Source organism: Ranitomeya imitator, chromosome 5 (genome assembly GCF_032444005.1).
Source record: "Ranitomeya imitator isolate aRanImi1 chromosome 5, aRanImi1.pri, whole genome shotgun sequence".
NCBI lineage: Eukaryota > Metazoa > Chordata > Amphibia > Anura > Dendrobatidae > Ranitomeya > Ranitomeya imitator.
Window position 1 is genome coordinate 581078716 of NC_091286.1, and position 24181 is coordinate 581102896.

At 43.5% G+C, this 24181-nt stretch overlaps 1 protein-coding gene across 2 annotated transcripts in view; it reads right to left on the reverse strand.

Annotated features, from left to right (window-relative positions):
* The window catches only part of TFDP2 (transcription factor Dp-2), a 105005-nt gene that overhangs the window by 70653 nt on the left and 10171 nt on the right, over positions 1 to 24181 (reverse strand). For both annotated transcript variants that reach the window (XM_069727876.1, XM_069727877.1), the window contains exon 2: positions 11944 to 12043. In XM_069727876.1, coding sequence (XP_069583977.1) covers positions 11944 to 11946 — 3 coding nt within the window. In that variant the 5' untranslated portion in view covers positions 11947 to 12043. The remainder of the gene's footprint in view (positions 1 to 11943; positions 12044 to 24181) is intronic.

Genomic DNA, 24181 nt, shown 5'->3' on the forward strand with positions numbered 1-24181 from the left:
GAATTTGTGAAATATGGATAGCAACACTGCTTTGGATAATAAGAAAAATTTGAGACGCTTAGCACATAATTTTCTCCAATTCATGCATGCCCAGCAACCAACGACAAGGTGGTCTCACGCTGCTGGGACCCTACGTGTCTAGTGTGAATACCTCTCTTAGGCCAAATTATGTGCTAAGCATCTTAAACAGAGGTAGTCATTCTAGACTTGTAGGGTCCCAGCAGCATGAGACCACCTTGTCGTTGGTTGCTGGGCATGCATGAATTGGCCAAATTATGTGCTAAGCGTCTCAATTTTTTCTTATTATCCAGAGCAGTATTGCTATCCATATTTCACATATTCCATGACTACATACAGAATGCAACTTTTTTGTACAGAGTAACTGCAGACTTGAAGCCTAAGGATGGACAAACACTTTAAGGAGTACTATTCACCAATTTTTTTATGTTGAACTGGACACACCATGTAATAGTGGCCGCATTGTAATCGTTATCAAATATTTAGCACCTATTCAATTGAGTGTTAGATATTTTTCACTAGGGTCATGTACTTCTGCCTTCTGTATGGCGCTGACCAATCATAAGCAGTCAGCAACATAGAAGTGCATCAGGGTCACATGACCAGAGAACACAGGTCCTGCCAGCCAGAGTGTGCAGCCTAAACAAGCACTTAAGCTATATTATACAGCACAGAGGGGCGGAGAGATTCACTGGGGGGGGGAAATAGCTTCAGAGCAGTCACACCAAATAATTGATTCGATTTTAGTTTTGTTCATTTTCCATTTTGTTGGTATACAAAAATAAAACACATTTCTATTCTTGAAATCATTCTCGTTCTGCAGCATTTTTTTCATACTTGTTTAATACTTTTGTACACATACACAGTAATATAGTGAAAATGGTCTATTAGGAGCTGGTCCTTTCAATGAAGTTGCTAATACATATGGAAAATGAAAAAACGAAGAATTTGTCGCAGAAAAATTTGGTCTATTTTTGGAATGTGCGGGACAGCTCCGTCTGCTTTCCTTTGGTCTTCTAGTGGGATTTCAGAGCATACACGTAGGCCTTATGCCTTTGGACCTCTTATGTCTCTGTATGTACAGTGATGGCCTTTTTATTCATTGAGTTTACACCAACATTTTCCTGCAAATTGTGACTACTCAAACAATGATTTTTCAATTTTGTTTATACCGAAACTAAATTTATCAGTGTTTTGCTCCATTTAGCCCAGCATTTCTAGTATAATATGCCAAAACTTAAAAAAAAGAAGAAAAGGAGTTAAACTTTTGTTATGAAGCCCAAATTAAATGCATTTCTACAATAAGTCGCAAAAAAAGTTATATATTTAGACAGGAAAAATCTGTCATAAAAGGCATGGAATAAATATATACCATATATATATATATATATATATATATATATATATATATATATATATATATATATATATATATATATATATATATATATATATATTGCAGCCATTTTCTACCCATGTATAGAAAGTTGTAATTTGTACAAAAAAACTTGTGTGTGACACATCGCTCTAATGTAAGATTGGGCAGAGTACCACCTTGATTAAAAAGCTGTAAAGTTACCCACGTTCTTTTGCTTGGTGGAAAGTTAATGGAATTACTACTCTAAAACACCTCTGCTCACCCTTTAATATAATTTTATCTAGACAAGAATTCCTCCATAAATACAATCCATCCATTAACGAAACCTTTCATATCTATCAGGTTTTCCATTTTGCGGAACAGTTTCTACAACATAAAATCCCTTTTCACGCGACTGGCTTTGAACAGAGGTGTATGGACGACCCACTGGGAAGGGGAACTATTTCTCTGCTATACAAATCTCTCAATGCGGCACATGGAGTTGAAAAATTACATTATATGAAACAGTGGGAGGAAGACCTGGGTATTCAATTAACTTTGGAAAATTGGAGGCGATGCTGTGACACAGTTTCCAGGGGTAGTCATCAAGCCTCCCTGGCAGAGACATCCATTAAAGTCCTACACAGAACATACCAAGTCCCAAGTAAACTCCACACTATATACCCCAACATTTCAGATAAATGCTTTAGAGGATGTGGCGCAGTGGGAGATATGAAACATATTTGGTGGGAATGTCCGATAGCCTCGACTATGTGGCGGGAAGTAGGATTAATAATTGAAAAAATGTATGGCGGGGCAATACAACTTGATCCGGCCACATTCCTTTTGGGAGCCAAGTACCCAGGCTTTTCTAACAAATTCCACAGGTTGATAGGCCAGCTGCTTATGGCCGCTAAGCTACATATAGCTACCAACTGGAGGTCGCCATTTCTCTCTGTCCAATCAGTTAGGGATAAAATGAATACAATCCTCTTATATGAACGTATACATGCGACTAGGGAAGATTTGTGGGAGGCCTTCTACCAAATTTGGAAACCGTGGATGGATCTTAACACGAACTTGAATCTTGAACAAACCTTGACTTTATCTATTTGAGACTTCATTATCCTGTGAGAGATTGTGATGACACTGGGGTTGAGCCTACGTTGGGTGGGGTGCAGGGAGATGGGAGGCGGAACTCATAAAACGGAGCAAAGTATAATCCTGACTTGCAAATGTATTGCAGCTTACCATAAAGTAAAGTGCAGAATCTCATTTCCTTCCCCATTTTCCCTCTTTTATGTCCACCCATGTTCTTGTCTCGTCATATGTATTTTCGAATTTGAGTTAATATATGTATGGTTTTTTCCTCTTTGTTTAGATTTAAGCTTATTGAACTCCCTTGTAAGGGAATCTGTTGTTCAATTGCTATGTTATTGAAAATAAAAAGTTATTGAAACTAAAAAGCTGTTGTAGTTTGCACCAAAAGGGATCATTAAAAAGGAACCTGACAGCTGGTACGCGCTGCCCGATCTATGGGCACCATGTATGAGACACTGGCTGTATGATCTCAGCCAGGTATGTGTGGCTCTGAAATGCTGGGGAAATGCAGAGGAAAATAGTTTAAAAGCCGAGCTACATGGGAGACTTGTTGGACAGGAGGGTCCTTGCCACTCATCTGGAAGGATAGGTCTCTCCCTGTGTGTGTCTAAAGACCCGTCATTCCAGCGGAGCGGGCGGGGAGAAGCCGCTAGGGACTGAGCAGCACAGGATACCCGTTGGGACAGGCGGGTGGGTCCCTGCCGCTAGGGACTGAGCAGCACAGGATACCCATTGGGACAGGCGGGTGGGTCCCTGCCGCTAGGGACTGAGCAGCACAGGATACCCGTTGGGACAGGCGGGTGGGTCCCTGCCGCTAGGGACTGAGCAGCACAGGATACCCGTTGGGACAGGCGGGTGGGTCCCTGCCGCTAGGGACTGAGCAGCACAGGATACCCCTTGGGACAGGCGGGTGGGTCCCTGCCACTGGGGACTGAGCAGCACAGGATACCCGTTGGGACAGGCGGGTGGGTCCCTGCCCACTCATCTGGAGGGACAGCTCTTTCCCCGTGTGTCTAGAGAGAGACCCGTCACTCCAGTGGAGCGGGCGGGGAGAAACCGCTGGGACCCACTTGTCTCACTAATCTCCTGTGCGGCTCGGTCTGGCGGCAATTAAATGGTTTTTCTCTCAAATTCACCAACACGTCAGAGTCAAGCATACCATACAGCCAGGGTCCGATACATGCCGCCTGTGGATCGGGCCTCTGTCAGGTTGCAACATTTCATAAATATTTAGTTGAAAACTTGCTATTTTTTGAGAAATGTGGGCCACTATCTCAGAAATATAAGTTTGCCGCCTATGGTTCTAACTGCAGGGACTTAGTGCAATCGTTACAGATAGCAGAAAAGACTTGGTGACCATGTATAAGACCCATGAAGGGATGCGCACATTCCTACACACGCTGGTGCTAACAGTATGACCGTATACACGGCTCAGCATGCTTCAGCCATAATAGAAAAACCTGCAAACATCAACGATCTTCCTGCCTAGGTTTGGTCTGCACAGATAGCAGCAGCCTTCATGTGAACTTGAGCTTATCTCCAGGTCTTAGGCAGCGGGGTGACACATCAAGCAACCAGCGACAGCTACGAGGACGCCCGGCCCAGCCGTGAATACAGTCTCTGTATACATTATTTTCTTATAGAAAGGGGTTGTTTCAATGTATAAAAATGCAAAGTGACTGTGAAAACAAGTAATTTTGTAATTTACCAGTTATTAGGGATCTGTCAGTAGGAACAACCCTCCGAAGCCGTCTATATGGGCATGTAGGGCATAGGAAGCTCTCCTGGACTACAAGTCTAACACTGGTAACGATAACTGGCATAATCATCTCTGGAGGCAGACTCTCAGGGAGATCTATGTCCGGCCCTTAGATCTTAACAGCTCATTTACATATCTATATATATAATTGTCTAAGGGTTTTTCCATCTGTCTGTCTGTCTGTCTGTCTTGGAAATCCCGGCTCTCTGATTGGTCGAGGCCGCCAGGGCAAAGTGTTCAACATTAAGAGAGCACTGCCCACCAGCAAGCAAGGAGTCTGGAGGCAGAGACCGGCACAGCATCGACGTAGAAATCCCGCGTCTCCGATTGGTCGAGGCCGCCAGGCCTCGACCAATCAGCAACGGGCACAGCGACGATGATGTCATAAAGGACGTAGACATCTCACGTTTCTGATTCAGCGACGGGCACAGTATCGACGTAGATGTCATAATGGTTGCCATGGCGACGATGTCATAAAGGTTGCCTCGACCAATCAGCGATGGGCACAGTGTGCCGCGAATTCTGGAATCATCATTGTCCATATACTACGGGGACATGCATATTCTAGAATATCCGATGCGTTAGAATCGGGCCACAATCTAGTTAGGAAAATAAATGGATAACTTTAGCATAAAATATCAGATTGCAGAGATCAAGCTATCATTTTATTCAACTTTCTGTGACCTACATGCCCATATTCCTATTGTATTGTATAGTGTGCAAAAAAATGGACCAGGGGCAAAGTGTTCAACATTAAGAGAGCACTGCCCACCAGCAAGCAAGGAGTCAGGAGGCAGAGTAGCGGTGCACTCGCAAAGAAAGAATTACACAACCCATTTAAGATGTGGCTTTACTCTTGCACCCTTTTTTTTTTTTTATAACAGCTTGGGCCTCGAACATCTTCATTTAGATTTGTAAAGAGTTAATATTGTCCACTGAACCTGTATGATCTCCGGTAAGGCTCCAGCTTACAACACTGCAGAGGTCGCTCGTGTGCAGGTTCACTGACCATATACAATACAGTCTGTCAGTGTAGGATTGCAGAATACACCTGCCAAACGGAAATGCTACTACTGTATTTATTACATGGGGTGCACCGACGCCCCGTCGCCCTGCACGATCCTCCAAAAACTTTCAGAGGAGAGATTCCTGACCACAGACGTCAGGATCAAGTGCTCAGACATTGGCAGATACTATAGAGGCAGGTCGTAGAAAAATAATAGGGATAATCTGATATGTCAGAGCAGCAATGAAACAGCAGGAGTCATTTATCTGGTCAATACATACTATTCACACTGAAAATATACAAAAACAATAACTTATCAATATAGGGCAGCAGACGACACCTATAGCACAAGTGATAGAGAACAGATCACTGTGACGAGCTCACTGATAACGAAAACTACCACCAGTTACAGTGTCCACATACAGACTATGGCGGATAAGATCAAGGCAATCAACCGCAGATGAAATCATGGCATCAGTTACCATTACAGTCAATGATACGTTACGTCATATTCTTACAGGAGGACTCACTTACATGGTGGCTCTTTTTATTGTCATGGCGTCTATTTTTATTTTTCCCTCTGCACTATTTAAAGGAAACTTTAGGTATGAAGGATCCTGTGGAAGGAGCCAATCGACTTCTGTTCAATCGTGAATATGACAGCCAATCAGCACTCAACATGTAAAGCCAGCTGCTACAGTGGCATGAAAAAGAATTCAACCACCACCCCACCCCAACCACCTCTCCACATTTTAAATGTTTTGCTACCTCACAATCTGGAATCTAATTTTTTTTTTAGGGTTTATATCAGTTCATGTAAAGAACATTTGATTTTCTTTCCCTTGTGCAGCAAAAAACAAATAGGACAAAATACTGAAAACTTCAGTGTTTCTAACTATTCACCCCTCTAAAGTAAGTGCATTCTTTGGCGCCACGTACAGCTGCAAGTCACTTTGGATAAGGCCGGGATCACACATGCGAGAAACACGTCCGTGTCTCGCATGTGAAATCCAAGCTCTGGCGCCGGCACTCCAGAACGGAGCGTGCGGCTCCATGTGTTCCTATGCGGCCGCACGCTCCGCTCCAAAGTGCCGGCGCCAGAGCTTGGATTTCACATGCGAGACACGGACGTGTTTCTCGCATGTGTGATCCCGGCCTAAGTCTCTGAGCTTTCCACATCTTGCCACTGGGATTTTTGCCCATTCCTCAAGGCAAAATTGCTCCAGCTCCTTAAAATTAGATGGTTTCCTCAGGCGAACAGCAATCTTCAAGTCTGACCGAAAAACATTCCCAAAGCATGATACTGCCATCACCATGTTTCACTGTGGGGATGGTGTTCTTGGGGTGATGAGCTGTGTTGGTTTGGCACCGGACATATTTGGGGAGTCTCCCACATGTCTTTTGGCAACCTCAAAACGATACTTACAATTTGTGTGTGTAAGTAAAGGCTTTTTTCTGCCCACTCTTTTATAAAGGCCACCTCTATGGAGTGTACGGCTTATTGTGGTCGTATGGACAGATATTTCAGTCTCTGCATGGGAACTCTGCAGCTCCTTCTGGGTTACCTTTGGTCTCTGTGCTGCATTTCTGATTAATGGCCTCCTTGCCCAGGCTCAAAGTTTTGGTGGGCTGCCCTCTCTTGATAGGTTTGTTGTGGTACTATGTTCTTTTCATTTGATGATAGATTTGATGGTGCTCTGGGGGAAATCACCAGAGATTGGAATATTTTTTCTTTTTAAATAACCCAACCCTGACTTGTCGACAACTTTGTCCCTGACTTGTTTGGAGATCTCGTTGGTCTTCATGGTGTTTGGTTAGTGGTGGCTCTTGCTTATTGGTGTTGCAGCCTCTTGCGCCATTCAGAAATGGTGTTTATATACTGACAGACTGTGTGACACTTAGATTGCACACAGGGGGACTTCCTTTCACTATGGCTGGGTTCACATTGTGTTATGGCGGTACGTTTAACGGACTACCTTACACCGCGGCATAATGCGGTGTAACGTAGTCCGTTAACGCCGCCATAGACTGCAATGTCGGACGCATCGCTAGCGCACGCCCACAATGGGCGTGCGCTAGTGATGTGCCGTCATTTGAGTGACGGACCCGAGACGCGGGCTGCAGCGTTTCCGAGTCCGTCACTGCTAGCGCAGATGGAGCTAGCAGATGCTCCTTCTGCGCTAGCGCTGTGCAAAGTCGGCACTTGTGTTAGTGCAGTCCGTTTAACGTATGCGTTGAACGGCCTGCACTAACGCAATGTGAACCCAGCCTAAGCATGTGACTGATTAAGGTATTTGCTTGCACCAGAAATATTTAGGGAGATTATAGCAAAAGGAGTGAATACATATGCACATGCTAATTTTTAGCCATTTGATCACATAAATTTAATTTATGCCTATATTTTTTCTCATTTCACCAACTTAAGACTATTTAGTGCTCATGCATCACACACAAATCGGATTACAAAAATATTTAAACACAGGTTGTAGGGTAACAAAATAGGTTAAAAGCCAAGGTGAATACTTTCGCAACCCATAGTATATTATGTTTTGTATGACAGCTGGACTGGGGCAGAACTTCTAATGACTATTCATGAGCGGACTTATTAGGGGAACATGTTCATACAGAATTCTTCATATTGTGCAGTCATCATTATAGTCAGCAAGATAGACAAGACCCAACTCTGGTTGTTGGTCTTGGACATGGAAATAATTTACATAATTGGTCCACATTTTAACTAATGGCGTATGTTGTGCCTGCAAAACTGGACAAAATTGATTGATATCAATATCTTAAAATAGGGCCGACTCTGGCGTTGATTTTCTTCTGTACCCGTTTCCCTCCATTCCTAATATATTGCCCCCTCTTTCCTGTATGTAAATCTAATCTTGTCATCTACCAAGGCATGGTCCTCAACTCTTCTCTTTAAGAATCTTGACCCCGCCTACTTGGCTAAATAGACATGCAGGGAAAAAGGTGCCATAACTCAGAAACAGAAAAGCAAAGGAATAAGAGAAAAGAATCGCAAAAGTCAGAAGAACAGCGGCATTTACACCAAGTGTGAAAAATTATGTATTTATACGTTTATCCCCCATTTTAATGTTGTGGCAGGGGGCCGACCGCTGCTCTATACATTCCCTATGGAGCTGCCGACTGCTGCACTCGGCTTTTTCCAGCAGCCTCATAGAAAATGAAAGGGTGGATGGGCATCTGATGCACCACTCCATTTTATAATAGGAATTTAAAAAAATCCCAATTGGGGATAACAGCTCCCGGTTTTGCCGAACGATGCGGATCTCCAGTGGTCGGACCCCCGCATGCTCAGGAGCTGCAGAGACCGGTATATTGTGAGCGTGCACGCCATTCGTGCCACTCTTCGCGGGACGGTTACTATGATGTTGCGGCAGTCCATGACATCAGACTATGCTGGTGGCGTGACTATTATAAAGACCACCGTGACTGGAACGGTCAAAAGCGCCACCCATATGGCTGAAAGACCAGGTCTGCTATGCAAATGCCTAATGATAAAAGGTGGTGTTTTTTGGCATGAAGACTGGGACGTTTTCCATGAGATCTCCATGTTAGTGATGCACACGGCATCACTAATAAGACTTGGGGGGCAGTTTAGTATCGACAGATGACGTGACAGGTTCCCTTTAATGATATTTCTAGTGTAAGGTGACAAAACAGCATCTTCACTTATAGAAAAGGAAGTTCGGAGGATATATAACTTCCTCTGCTGCAGCCCAGCAACGGTGCACACCATGAGAGCAGACATTATACCTACAGGAACCTTAATAATCTGTTTAGTTTAGAGTGGTGAGGTCTTAAAATGTAAAGACCCTTTGGGTGTACCCATATTCCTGAGCAGGGCATACAAGGCACAGAAAAAAAGCGGCTCTGTAGCTTTAGGGCAAGTTCATACTAGGCGTTTTTTTCTGCAGCAAAACCTGATCTATTGGCAGGAAAAAAAAGCAGGTTTTTCTTGTTTTTTTGAAGCAGTTTTGCCATGCTAGATTTGTCTCTTGTGCATGCTGATAAAGTTTAGTGTTGAAAATAAAGTCCTATTCTATAGAATTTGGTTTTGGCACAAAAAACGCAGCAAAACCTGATACCTGCGTTTTTGGTGCGTTTTTCTTTCAGTGTTTTTTTTCAAGACCCATTCAACTTAATGGGTGAAAAAAACTGAAAGAAGCGACATACTCCATGTCCAAAAAACCATGCAAAGCACAAAATACTGATGGGAAAAACTAAGCTGTGTGCATGAGATTTCTGAAGTCTCGTTGGCTTTGCTGGTACTGTAAAAAGCAGCTGAAAATCAGCATTAAAAAAAACACTGCAAAAACGTCCAGTGTGAACTTAGCCTTAATGTTTCCTGGAAGCAGATTTGGTTCACACATGCGGGGTCTATGTGTGAGTGGGGGGCTTATTAGCTGTACACAACAGCAATGCGCTCATACAGCCATTGAATTAGCTATACAAGATGCTGGATAAATACCTAGTCCATGGTGGAAGACCACTATATGCTGGATGAGCATATATTGGCCTAAAGTTAATTTTTGGTTAGACTGCAAATACTTAAAAGTAAATTTCTGTCTGTTCCTCCTATGCACTATAATTTGGGATAAGGGTGATGTACTCTCTCTATTAGCCAAATCCATATTGCATGAGCAATTAATTATATATAATTGATGACAGATTTATTTTACTTCCTTTATATAGCGCCATAAATTCCGCAGCACTTTACAGACATCATCACTTTCCCCATTGGGGCTCACAACCTATTATTCCCTATCACTAGGATTCTGGGGTGTGGGAGGAAACCGAAGAACCTGAAAAAAACCCACCCAAACACGCCTTTACATGATGGACCATTGATGATCAGCACCAATGACATTGTTGCCTTTAATCACTATTTGCAGAATCCCGCCCATGAAGCACAGATTACTCATAGGAAGGGGTCATTGACAGGGCTGTCAAACTGCATTCCTCGAGGGCTGCAAACAGGTCATGTTTTCAGGATTTCCTTGTACTGCACAGGTGATAATTTAATCACCAACTCATTATTTGTGCAAATCAGTCCGATCTCAGTCCGCAATGCATGGTCTGGTCATGGCTCTCCTGGCCCGAGCATAACAGCCTCCTAGAAATATATGTAGCTGTCACGCTCCGTTCAGGAGATCTGTGGACAGTCCGTCCATTATGTTACAAGCGCGGACAAATTTACACGGACATCTGAACATACCCCTAAGGCTACTTTCACACTACTGTCGGGGTCGGCCCGTCGCAGTGCGTCGGGCCAAGGTTACTGACGCTAGCAGTGAATGCGCCGCACAACGGGGGCAGCGGACACATTTTTCCAGCGCATCCGCTGCCCCATTGTGAGGTGCGGGGAGGAGTTCCGGCCGCGCATGCGCGAAAGGAAATGGCGGACCGTCGGAAGCAAAAAACGTTACACGTTTTTTGCTCCTGGCGGTCCGCCACAACACGGCGCAACCGTCGCACGACAGTTGCGACGTGTGTCAATGCGTCGCTAATGTTAGTCTATGGGGCAAAAAAGCATCCTGCAGACAACTTTGCAGGATGTGTTTTTTCCCCTAAACGACGCATTGCGACGTATTGAAAAAAACGCCAGTGTGAAAGTAGCCTAAAGTCTATTACTTGGCAAAATCAGTCAGTCACGTGTGACACATTAGAAGTCACATATAAAGAGATTCCACCATATCACAGGGATCAGCTTAAACTTCCACAATTCCACTCATGCAATAAGAAAAGTCTACAGAAAACTTCCAATCACAGTTCATGAGTGAAAATCCAATATGGCCTCTTCGAGTTACTAAAATCAGTTGTTACAGTCAACCATAGGTAGAGAAAACCAAGCACGCAGGCCTGTCCCTAAGGGTCTTACTGAAGAATTCCCACAAGGACCCGTAGAATTTCAATGAACCATACACACATCAGTTTTAAAAACAGGTCTGTGCCTTTGGTCCTCGAAACTCAAAGCAGGTTCTATTCTCATCCCAATGAGGACAGACTTTCCACTTCAGCGTTACATCAGAGTTTCCTCCATTTTTAACAGATCCATTGTTAAGAGTCAATGGATAAAATAAACACACAGTCTACATGTTACAGTCAAAAAATAAAAGTTATGGAAGCAACAAGGATGACAAATTGAAAAAAAAAAATGAAAATAACAGTTTCTTTCAGCTGGTAGCCCTCACACGGATGTGTGAACACAACCTTACACACAGGCTTAAGAAGCACAAGCTTAACAGACATTATGCAGTAGAACTGAGCAGTGTATCTGTGAATCCAGCATAGGGCGAGCTAAATCACTTACTAGAAGCTGCTGCATAATTTGCGTTTGCGTAACTCCCTCTCTCTGCAACTCCTTCATTTTAGTAGACTTTAAAAGGAGCAGTAACCAACTACATCATCTATACAAAGAAGAACACGGGACCTTGTAGGGAATCCATTCTACTATCTAGGAAACGTTCGTGCTAGGAGTGGATTACATGACTTAAGTGCCCAGATTATTGCACTTCTAGTTCCCAGTGCATTTTCACGAATTATCGGCTCGAATGTTAACCTTTAGGAGGTAAAAAGTTTTCAGAGAGCACTTTAGCAACTCATCCTTCCCGAAAATAAAAACCCCTTACATTTTTCTTGTCTCCGTCCAGTTACTGATAATGCCCTACTTACCATTTGGAGCTCAGCATTCACGTTCAGTGGATCTGAAGAAATGTCTCTTTGGTGATTTTTTACAAGCAATTGAAGAGCGCCGTTAACTGGTCATCAAGCCCTGAAAGAGAACAGATGTCAGAGGCTCAATAATCCGGGGAAGTTTCTATGGAGTAAACAGTGCACATGGCGATTAGGAAAACGTTACGTGTGCTCCAGGGGGCTGAGGATATACATGGCCTCCGGGCCTAGGATGCTAATGACAATCATCTACCATGTAGGGAGAGCTTTGTGTGCTATGCGTGGGTTACACCAGGGTTCAAACTTCATAGTTTCACAATGATCGGTATTGATGCCGACTGACTTTCATTTTCAATATGTCTGCAGCAATGGACGGACTGGTAACCGACAAAGGAGAATAACTCCAATGCTCCACATTATGCATCGCATCATTTCAGTGACCATGATTACCAGATTGAGAAAGAGGAGGGAGCTCAGCCGTCTCCTACAGAGCGCACAGATAACAGGTGTAGATCCGATCACCTTGACATTTACCCAGAGGAGAAGAGCTGTAAATTATACTTATAAGCTACTAGATCAGATCTTGGGGACTATCAGAGGTCATCTCAATCTAACAGAAAAAAAATAAACGGTGACGTTTCATAATAAAAAGTTATTCTTCCCAAAAAGCATTGCCTCGTTTGAAGGCACCATACCGCCCGCAGAATATGGCATACTCATGCCTACATAGTGCACCATACGCCCGCAGAATATGAATCACCAAAAATGTCCCACTATATAGAAATATTGGTACTTCTCGACACATACAACACCAGAGCGACCGTGAATTATGGTCAACTCAATGAAGCTCACCAATCAAAAAATACTTTTTAAAATATAACATTTATTAAAGAATATTTAAAAAGATCCAAAAGGCCACATATAAAGACACGAACAATAGCCCCATATCAGAGGGGAACATCCACCCACAAGCCAATACACATATATATATACACAGGGATAATCTATAAATCTGCTGGAAAGAAAGCAATCACATATAGTAAACCCAGGCTGAAGCACCTATTCACATAAGCATACTGTGCCCATCGGAACTCTATCAACAATGAGTGCAGAAAACCGCATCCCAATAGTACTGAACCGACGGGAATCATGACAAGTGCCAAGGATTCGGTATATTAACAGCCCAGGATGATATATACAAAACCGTCCGCATCTTACCAGGAAAGTGCCCGTATAGTCGATGTCCTCCTCTGGCGCCCCGACGCGCGTTTCGCCCTCTGCTTCTTCCGGGGGCGTCCGCAGAATATGGCGTACCCATGCCCACATAGTGCACCATACCGCCTACAGAATATGGCATACCCATGCCTGCATAGCGTACCACACTGCCTACAGAATATGGCATACCCATGCCTGCATAGCGTACCACACTGCCTACAGAATATGGCATACCCATGCTTACATAGTGCACCATACCGCCTACAGAATATGGCGTACCCATGCTTACATAGTGCACCATACCGCCTACAGAATATGGCGTACCCATGCCTGCATAGTGTACCACACTGTCTACAGAATATGGTGTACCCATGCTTACATAGTGCACCATACCGCCTACAGAATATGGCGTACTCATGCCTGGATATTGCATCACACTGCCTACAGAATATGGTGTACCCATGCCTACATAGTGCACCACACTGCCTACAGAATATGGCGTACCCATGTCTGCATAGTGCACCATACCGCCTACAGAATATGGCGTACTCATGCCTGCATACTGCACCACACTGCCTACAGAATAAGATGTACCCATGCCCACATAGTGCACCATACCGCCTACAGAATATGGCGTACCCATTCCCGCATAATGCACCACACTCCCTACAGAATATGGCGTACTCATGCCCGCATACTGCTCCACACTGCCTACAGAATAAGATGTACCCATGCCCACATAGTGCACCATACCGCCTACAGAATATGGCGTACCCATGCCCACATATTGCACCACACTGCCCACAGAATAAGACGTACCCATACCCACAAATTGCACCACACTGCCTACAGAATATGGCGTACCCATGCCCACATATTGCATCACACTGCCTACAGAATAAGACGTACCCATGCCCACATATTGCACCACCCTGCCTACAGAATATGGCGTACCCACGCCCACATATTGCATCACACTGCCTACAGAATAAGACGTACCCATGCCCACATATTGCACCACACTGCCCACAGAATAAGACGTACCCATGCCCACATATTGCACCACACTGCCCACAGAATAAGACGTACCCATACCCACAAATTGCACCACACTGCCTACAGAATATGGCGTACCCACGCCCACATATTGCACCACCCTGCCTACAGAATAAGACGTACCCATGCCCACATATTGCACCACACTGCCTACAGAATAAGACGTACCCATGCCCACATATTGCATCACCCTGCCTACAGAATATGGCGTACCCATGCCCACATATTGCACCACACTGTCTACAGAATATGGCGTACTCATGTCTCCATGCACATGTCACTCACATTTAGTTATGTATCATGTAAAGAACTCTGCTTCTTTTTGCTAAACTACGGTGCATGAACAGCAGTTTTATTTTTGTCAGTCTTCAGGGGGTAAATGTATCCCAAATTTACATTTATCCTGTAAATATGCTAAAAAACCCCATAAAATAATAAGATGGGTGGTATAATGCATTAAAGCAGAGGTGGGTAAGCTGTGGCCTGGGGCAACTTCTGGCCCTCTGGCTGTTCCAATCTCCCCCAAGAAACAAGACAGCCAAAGGGCCGAACCAGTGGCCGACAGCCTACACCATACCATCGTCCGCTTGGAGCATATCCCCCACCACCCGCTGTCACCGCTATCCACCTCCTTGGAATGCAGACATCAATGAATACATTGGTGGAGGACGGAGCCGCTGGCTCCTTTTTCCACCAATCCGTGTAAATGGCTGAGCCAGCAGACGCGGTGACATCACATCAAAACATCGGAGTCCAGAACAGAGCGCCGGGGACAGAGGCACAAGGCGAGGAGGTGTTGGGTTTCTTTTTTCATATATGTATGGGACGTCTGCATCGATATAGGAGGCCATGTAGGGGCTCACATTATATTGAGGGGCTCATACTGTATGCAAGAGGCTGTGTGGGGGCTCATGCGGTACTTAGGGGGATGTCAGCGTATTTAATTCTACTCAATATTAAGTGATACATTTTATATTAATTGTATTATTTTAACCCCTTTACCCCCAAGGGTGGTTTGCACGTTAATGACCAGGCCAATTTTTACAATTCTGACCACTGTCCCTTTATGAGGTTATAACTCCGAAACGCTTCAACGGATCCTGGTGATTCTGACATTGTTTTCTCGTGACATATTGTACTTCATGATAGTGGTAAAATTTCTTTGATAGTACCTGCGTTTATTTGTGAAAAAAACGGAAATTTGGCGAAAATTTTGAAAATTTCGCAATTTTCAAACTTTGAATTTTTATGCAATTAAATCACAGAGATATGTCACACAAAATACTTAATAAGTAACATTTCCCACATGTCTCCTTTACATCAGCATAATTTTGGAACCAATTTTTTTTTTGTTAGGGAGTTATAAGGGTTAAAAGTTGACCAGCAATTTCTCATTTTTACAACACCATTTTTTTTTAGGGACCACGTCTCATTTGAAGTCATTTTGAGGGGTCTATATGATAGAAAATGCCCAAGTGTGACACCATTCTAAAAACCGCACCCCTCAAGGTGCTCAAAACCACATTCAAGAAGTTTATTAACCCTTCAGGTGTTTAATAGGAATTTTTGGAATGTTTAAATAAAAATGAACATTTAACTTTTTTACACAAAAAATTTACTTCAGCTCCAATTTGTTTTATTTTACCAAGGGTAACAGGAGAAATTGGACCCAAAAAGTTGTTGCCCAATTTGTCCTGAGTACGCTGATACCCCATATGTGGCAGTAAACCACTGTTTGGGCGCATGGGAGAGCTCGGAAGGGAAGGAGCGCAGTTTGACTTTTCAATGCAAAATTGACAGAAATTGAGATGGGACGCCATGTTGCGTTTGGAGAGCCACTGATGTGCCTAAACATTGAAACCCCCCACAAGTGACACCATTTTGGAAAGTAGACCCCCTAAGGAACTTATCAAGAGGTGTGGTGAGCACTTTGACCCACCAAGTGCTTCACAGAAGTTTATAATGCAGAACCGTAAAAATAAAAAATCATATTTTTTCACAAAAATTATATTTTTGCCCCCAATTTTTTATTTTTCCAAGGGTAAGAGAAGAAATTGGACCTCAAAAGTTGTTGTCCAATTTGTCCCGAGTACGCTGATACCCCATATGTGGCAGTAAACCACTGTTTGGGCGCATGGGAGAGCTCGGAAGGGAAGGAGCGCCGTTTGACTTTTCAATGCAAAATTGACAGGAATTGAGATGGGACGCCATGTTGCGTTTGGAGAGCCACTGATGTGCCTAAACATTGAAACCCCCCACAAGTGACACCATTTTGGAAAGTAGACCCCCTAAGGAACTTATCTGGATGTGTGGTGAGCACTTTGACCCACCAAGGGCTTCACAGAAGTTTATAATGCAGAGCCATAAAAATAAAACAAAATTTTTTTCCCACAAAAATTATTTTTTAGCCCCCAGTTTTGTATTTTCCCTAGGGTAACAGGAGAAATTGGACCCCAAAAGTTGTTGTCCAATTTGTCCTGAGTACGCTGATACCCCATATGTGGGGGGGAACCACCGTTTGGGCGCATGGGAGGGTTCGGAAGGGAAGGAGCGCCATTTGGAATGCAGACTTAGATGGAATGGTCTGCAGGCGTCACATTGCGTTTGCAGAGCCCCTAATGTACCTAAACAGTAGAAACCCCCCACAAGTGACACCATTTTGGAAAGTAGACCCCCTAAGGAACTCATCTTGATGTGTTGTGAGAGCTTTGAACCCCCAAGTATTTCACTACAGTTTATAACGCAGAGCCATGCAAATAAAAAATATTTTTTTTTCCACAAAAATTATATTTTAGCCCCCAGTTTTGTATTTTTCCAAGGTTAGCAGGAGAAATTGGACCCTAAATGTTGTTGTCCAATTTGTCCTGAGTACGCTGATACCCCATATGTTGGGGTAAACCCCCGTTTGGGCACACAGGAGAGCTCGGAAGGGAAGGAGCACTGTTTTACTTTTTCAACGCAGAATTGGCTGGAATTGAGATCGGACGCCATGTCGTGTTTGGAGAGCCCCTGATGTGCCGAAACAGTGGAAACCCCCCAATTATAACTGAAACCCTAATCTAAACACACCCCTAACCCTAATTCCAACGGTAACCCTAACCACACCTCTAACCCTGACACACCCCTAACCCTAATCCCAACCCTATTCCCAACTGTAAATGTAATCTAAACCCTAACCCTAACTGTAGCCCCAACCCTAACCCTAGCCCTAACCCTAGCCCTAACCCTAGCCCTAACCCTAACCCTAGCCCTAACCCTAGCCCTAACCCTAGCCCTAGCCCTAACCCTAGCCCTAATGGGAAAATGGAAATAAATACATTTTTTTTTATTTTTCCCTAACTATGGGGGTGATGAAGGGGGGTTTGATTTACTTTTATAGCGAGTTTTTTAGCGGATTTTTATGATTGGCAGCCGTCACACACTGAAAGACCCTTTTTATTGCAAAAAATATTTTTTGCAATACCACATTTTGAGAGCTATAATTTTTCCATATTTTGGTCCACAGAGTCATGTGAGGTCTTGTTTTTTGCGGGACGAGTTGACGTTTTTATTGAAAACATTTTTGGGCACGTGACATTTTTTTATCGCTTTTTATTCCGATTTTTGTGAGGAAGAATGACCAAAAGCCAGCTATTCATGAATTTCTATTGGGGGAGGCGTTTATACCGTTCCGCGTTTGGTAAAATTGATAAATCAGTTTTATTCTTCGGGTCAGTACGATTACAGCGATACCTCATTTATATCATTTTTTTATGGTTTGGTGCTTTTATACGATAAAAACTATTTTACAGAAAAAATAATTATTTTTGCATCGCTTTATTCTCAGGACTATAACTTTTTTATTTTTTTGCTGATGATGCTGTATGGCGGCTCTTTTTTTGCGGGACAATATGACGCTTTCAGCGGTACCATGGTTATTTATATCTGTCCTTTTGATCGCGTGTTATTCCACTTTTTGTTCGGCGGTATGATAATAAAGCGTTGTTTTTTGCCTCGTTTTTTTTTTTTTTTTCTTACGGTGTTTACTGAAGGGGTTAACTAGTGGGACAGTTTTATAGGTCGGGTCGTTACGGACGCGGCGATACTAAATATGTGTACTTTTATTGGTTTTTTTTTTTTTATTTAGATGAAGAAATGTATTTATGGGAATAATATTTTTTTTTTTTTTTTCATTATTTTGGAATATTTTTTTTTTATTTTTTTTACACATTTGGAAAATTTTTTTTTTACTTTTTTACTTTGTCCCAGGGGGGGACATCACAGATCAGTGATCTGACAGTTTGCACAGCACTCTGTCAGATCACTGATCTGACATGCAGCGCTGCAGCCTTCACAGTGCCTGCTCTAAGCAGGCTCTGTGAAGCCACCTCCCTCCCTGCAGGACCCGGATCCGCGGCCATCTTGGATCCGGGGCTCGAGCAGGGAGGGAGGTGAGGAGACCCTCGCAGCAACGCGATCACATCGCGTTGCTGCGGGGGGCTCAGGGAAGCCCGCAGGGAGCCCCCTCCCTGCGCGGTGCTTCCCTGCACCGCCGGCACATCGCGATCATCTTTGATCGCGGTGTGCCAGGGGTTAATGTGCCGGGGGCGGTCCGTGACCGCTCCTGGCACATAGTGCCGGATGTCAGCTGCGATAAGCAGGTGACACCCGGCCGCGATCGGCCGCGCTCCCCCCGTGAGCGCGGCCGATCGGCTATGACGTACTATCCCGTCCAGGGTCAGATAAGCCCAGGGCACCTCGACGGGATAGTACGTCTAAGGTCACAGAGGGGTTAATATTGAGCAGAATTAATTTCAGCCTATTGATTTGGCCCTTCACAATAGTCATAGTCTCTTGTGCAGCCCCTCAGGAAAATTACGGTAATTGCCTACTCCCACTTTAAAAGGAGTTTTCTGTTTCCAAAAAATTTTTTTCCCGTAAGCATAGTTTAAAAAAAAAAAAACAAACAAAAAAAACAAAACACCATCTCATCTTTACTCACTAAACGCAGCGTTTCCTGAACGTGGAAACATACCCCCGGGGCCAGCACGGAGTCTCCGCAGCAATGTCAGTGTCAGTCATCACCTGCCGTCCTTGCATCACGTCGACAAAGCTGCAGCCTATCAGTGAGCTCAGCTGTTCTAAGTGGCTTGTGCAGTCTACTGAGCTCACTGATTGTCTGCAGCGCTGTGGACAGGACATCAGCCCTGCAGACTATAAGGGTATGTGCACACGATGCGGATTTCGCTGTGGATCCGCCGCGTTTCCGCAGCAGTTTCCCATGAGTTTACAGTTCAATGTAAACCTATGGGAAACCAAAAACGCAGTGCCCATGCTGCGGAAAAAAATGCACGGAAATGCAGCGGTTTACATTCCGCAGCATGTCACTTCTTTCTGCGGATTCCGCAGCGGTTTTACACCTGCTCCAATAGAAATCCGCAGTTGTAAAACCGCAGTGAAATCCGCAGAAAAACCGTGGTAAATCCGCGATAAATTCGCAGCGATTTTCCACTGCGGATTTATCAAATCCGCTGCAGAAAAATCCGCAGTGGACCTAGAATACGTGTGCACATAGCCTGGCAGACAGCGGGAGCAGGAGAAGAGACTCAGCTGGACCTGGAAAACATGAGTAAAGAAAAATGGAGCTTTTAAATCAACAATAATGATGATGAGCGAGCGTGCTCGAGCGTTAATAGAGTGTCTTCGGCGTGCTCCAATACTATGTTGGAGTCGCCATGGCTGCATGTCTCACAGATAATCCCTGAATGTGTTATGTCCGTTGAAAAGCTGCGAGACACGCAGCCGCAGGGAATCAAACATAGTATTAGAGCGCGCTGAAGACACTATTAGCATCCGAGCATGCTCACACAACTGTGCATGCGGAAAATATTTCTCTGAAAATGGAAAACCCCTTTAATTTTAGTGGACAATGCCAGGCAGCTGCTGACGGTAAAGCAATAAAATCATGGAATGTACCTGAAGAGCTTTAGATGATCATTAGAAGGACGGAGTGTTCCGCTACACAATCACGAGCCAGGCCACAGAAATAATGTGCACAATGGGATAAGTTATGAGACTTAGAGTTATTCAGTTAGTGAAAAAGACGACTTAGGCTATGTGCACACGTCAGGATTCTTTGCAGAAATTTCCTGAACAAAACCGGACTTTTTCCGCAAGAAATCCACATGTGTTTTTTGCGCATTTTTATCACGTTTTTCTTGCGTTTTCTGTGCAGATTTTTCGCGTTTTTTTCCGGAGCTTCCCAATGCATTAAATAGCGGGATATCTGCGAAAAATCCACTAAATTAATGAACATGCTGCGGTTTTTTTTACCACAATGTGTTTTTTTCGTGGAAAAAAACCCCGCAACATGTGCACAAAAATTGCGGATTGCATTCTATTAATAGGATGCTTAATGGATGCGTTTTTTTCCCCAGTTTTATTGCGTTTTTATAGTGAAAAAAAATGCGAAAAATCTGGAACGTGTGCACACAATGTACAAATATACTAGGGGACAGTACTGAGATCTGTCCACTGATCTATTTACACCTAGGCCTGAGACCGTAACAATTGGATATTCGTACAGAAAGATGAAAGAAGATCAAGGATTCTTTACTGTAAGAGCAGGGAAGCTATGAAAAGCTTTACCACAAGCTGTTGTGACGGACGATTAATCAAACATTATGGGGAGTCAAAATCATAACAATGAATGAATGAATGCTTAAAAACAAATTTGACTGAATAAACTCTTATTATATGGGCTAGTTTTAGCCATAAAATTTTCTACATTTCGGGAATATCTTCCCAATTGTGTCATCAGAGGTGTATGGAGCAAACTAGCATATGGTACGATGCAAGAACCTGTGTATATTGAAGCAGGGTCCAGTCCTAAGGATTCATTACTGTAAAAGCAGTATTACTGTAAAAGAGCTCCGATCACTGCTGTTTAACTACTTAAATGCCGCGTTTTAATTGATCATTAATTTTTAACAGTTTTTACCATGGAAGATTGCTGGATTTCTTCCTTTAAGGGTTACTCAAAAAAAAAAAAAAATTAAGTTCCATCTGTTGGATAGAGGATAACTTGCTGACCCATGGGAGCTCTGCAGAATGGAGGGGAGGTGCATATACTATCCGCTCCATTCATTGTCTATGGGACTGTCAAAAAAATCTGAGTTGTAATGGAATGAAAGCCTCGCATGGATAGGGGATAATAAGATTTTTTTTTTTAAATAATCTTTTAATCAATTTTAATTTGCATCTAGAGCCTGCAGTGGTAATTGGTAATATGTATGGCCAGCAGCGGAAGAGGATGGCTGCCGATCCTCCGTGCTGGAGTTCTGATTAGGAAGACATTGTGTCTGATCTTTATAGAGAATATGGGGGAGGCGACATTAGTCGTTGCGAAAAACATATTTAGTTAATAATGACCTGCATTCTACTTCGCATTACATTATGTCAGCAATTGATCTCATTTGTTAAATGTACATTTAAAACAAAAAAAAAAATCTGGACAAGGTGTAAAAAAAAAAAAAAACACTCGGAGGGATGGAAAGCGCTGCTGTCAATCAAAACATAAAAAGAGGATTCAAAGGCCGGTGAAGAAAACGCAACACAAATGGGTGGTACATATATGAAAGTGAAGAATAATGGACCAAGTCACATGCACTAGAATTAAGACAGAGCAGATATAGTTATTTCCATTTTTGACAAATTTAGAAAAATAAAAATATCAAATGGGTGCGGCTAACGATCATTAATAGCGATATACTGTCATGCACATACAAAATCCATGTGTAGTAATATACTTCTCTCTTTTTTATGCTTTTTCAGCTTTCGTTTAAAAAATGGTAATACAATAAGTTAAAGGGTAATTTCCATCATGGAAAGTGATGAAAGTGATGACAATTTGCTAAGATACCAATACTTTCTGAACAGTGGTGTAAAGTCAGCAGGATCCAGGAGGATAAAAGTTCAGTTTCTTCCAGTAGCTGCACTTTCAGTAAGGGCTCGCACTCATCTGCGTTTAAAACATCGCTCCGATACTGATTCAGACGAGTGTCATACAAGGACAATGCGATTTTTCACAAGTGGCATCCATAGGACATGTGTGTGCAATGCGTTTTTAACATCTTTTAGATAGATAGTTGTGATGAGCGAGTATGCTCAAATAAGGTGTCATCTGAGCAAGCTGAAGACACTAGGTTAGCACATGGGCATGCTTGGAGAACACCTTATCTGAGCATGTTCGCTCATCACTAATAGATATATGTCAGTGAGATATATGCATGCATGTGTACTTTACTGTACTTGTATATAGCCAATAAAATAAAAAAAAATGCAGTGGGGTCCCCCCTCATCTTTCTTAACTAGCTGAGTGAAGGCAGACAGCTGGGGTGCTGGTGTCATTATATTGGTAAGGGGCCACTGTCCATGGATCTTTCCAGCTTATTAATAACAGAGCACAGCTGTCTGCGTACCTTTTACATCCCCATTGCTAAATCCGTAAGTTTAAGAAAAAAAAAAAAAAAACTCAGAACAAACTTGTTTATTTGAACAAAACACTTCCTGACTGTTTATTTGAATCTTAATAAATGGGTAGAAAACAAAAAAAACTAAGTAATCCTCATCTGTCCGCAGATCATCCATACAGATGACGTCCAACAATGATCCCCAGCTCTGCTACATCCGAGTGATGTGATAAGCAGCGGCATAATGCGAACGTTCATCACGCCAGCCGGAACACATTGACAGTAGCGAAATTCCTCAAGCTACGAGTGGTGACGTTAGTACGATTACCGCAGCTCATCGATGATGAACTTATCACATTATTGATGTCCTCCGAGTTCTGGCTGGCATGATGAGCAGTCGCGTCATGCCACCACTCATGACATTATCCGGATGTAGCAGAACTGGGGATTGTAGTGAGACATCATCTGTATGGATTATCTGCGGACAGGTGAGGATTACTATGCTTTTTTTTATTTTTATTTGGATCTTAATAAAAAAGGGTAAAAGGAGGTTAGGAAGCGTTTTATTCCAATAAAGGAGTTTGTTCGGTGTGTGTTTTTTTACTTAAATTTACAGGGTTAGTAATGGGGTGTCTTATAAGACGCCCCTCCATTACTAAACCCTGAGCTTGATGTCCGCTGACCTTACAAAGCTGACAACCCCAAAATCATTACCCCCTGCTACCGCACCAAGTCAAGTGGGAAAAGCCGAGGCTTAAGGTACCGTCACACTCAGCAACTTTCCAACGATCACGACCAGCGATACGACCTCGCCGTGATCGTTGGTAAGTCGTTGTGTGGTCGCTGGTGAGATGTCACACAGACAGCTCTCCAGCGACCAACGATGCCGAAGTCCCCAGGTAACCAGGGTAAACATCGGGTTACTAAGCGCAGGGCCGCGCTTAGTAACCAGATATTTACCCTGGTTACCATTGTAAATGTAAAAACAAAAAACACATACTCACATTCCGGTGCCTGTCACGTCCCCGGCGTCCGCTTCCCTGCACTCATCCTGCATCCTGTGTAAGCGCCGGCCGTAAAGCAGAGCGGTGACATCACCGCTGTGCTCTGCTTTACGGCCGGCCGGCGCTGACCAGACACAGTTACTGAAAGTGAGGTGCCCAGGAGAAAATGAACTTCTATCTCCTCGAGAGCCGCCAGCTTTCAGTCATGCAAGCATGCCTGGAGCAATTACAGTCACCGTCCACAGCACTGAGTGCAGGCTGTAAGCACACCCCGACACTGACTGACAGCCGCCTCTGTACTGGTGCACCGCTGAGCTGGCTGTCAGTCAGTACCAGGACATGCTTAAAGCTGCTACTCTTAGTAGCGTGAGTGGGGACTGCCTGCACAACTAAAAGCCGGCGGCTCCCGAGAAGATAGTTCATTTTCTCACAGCTGTCACACTTTTAGTACTATGGCCGAGTACCTTCATAACATTATTAACCCTACATGGGCAGGTTAATATTATTGGACAT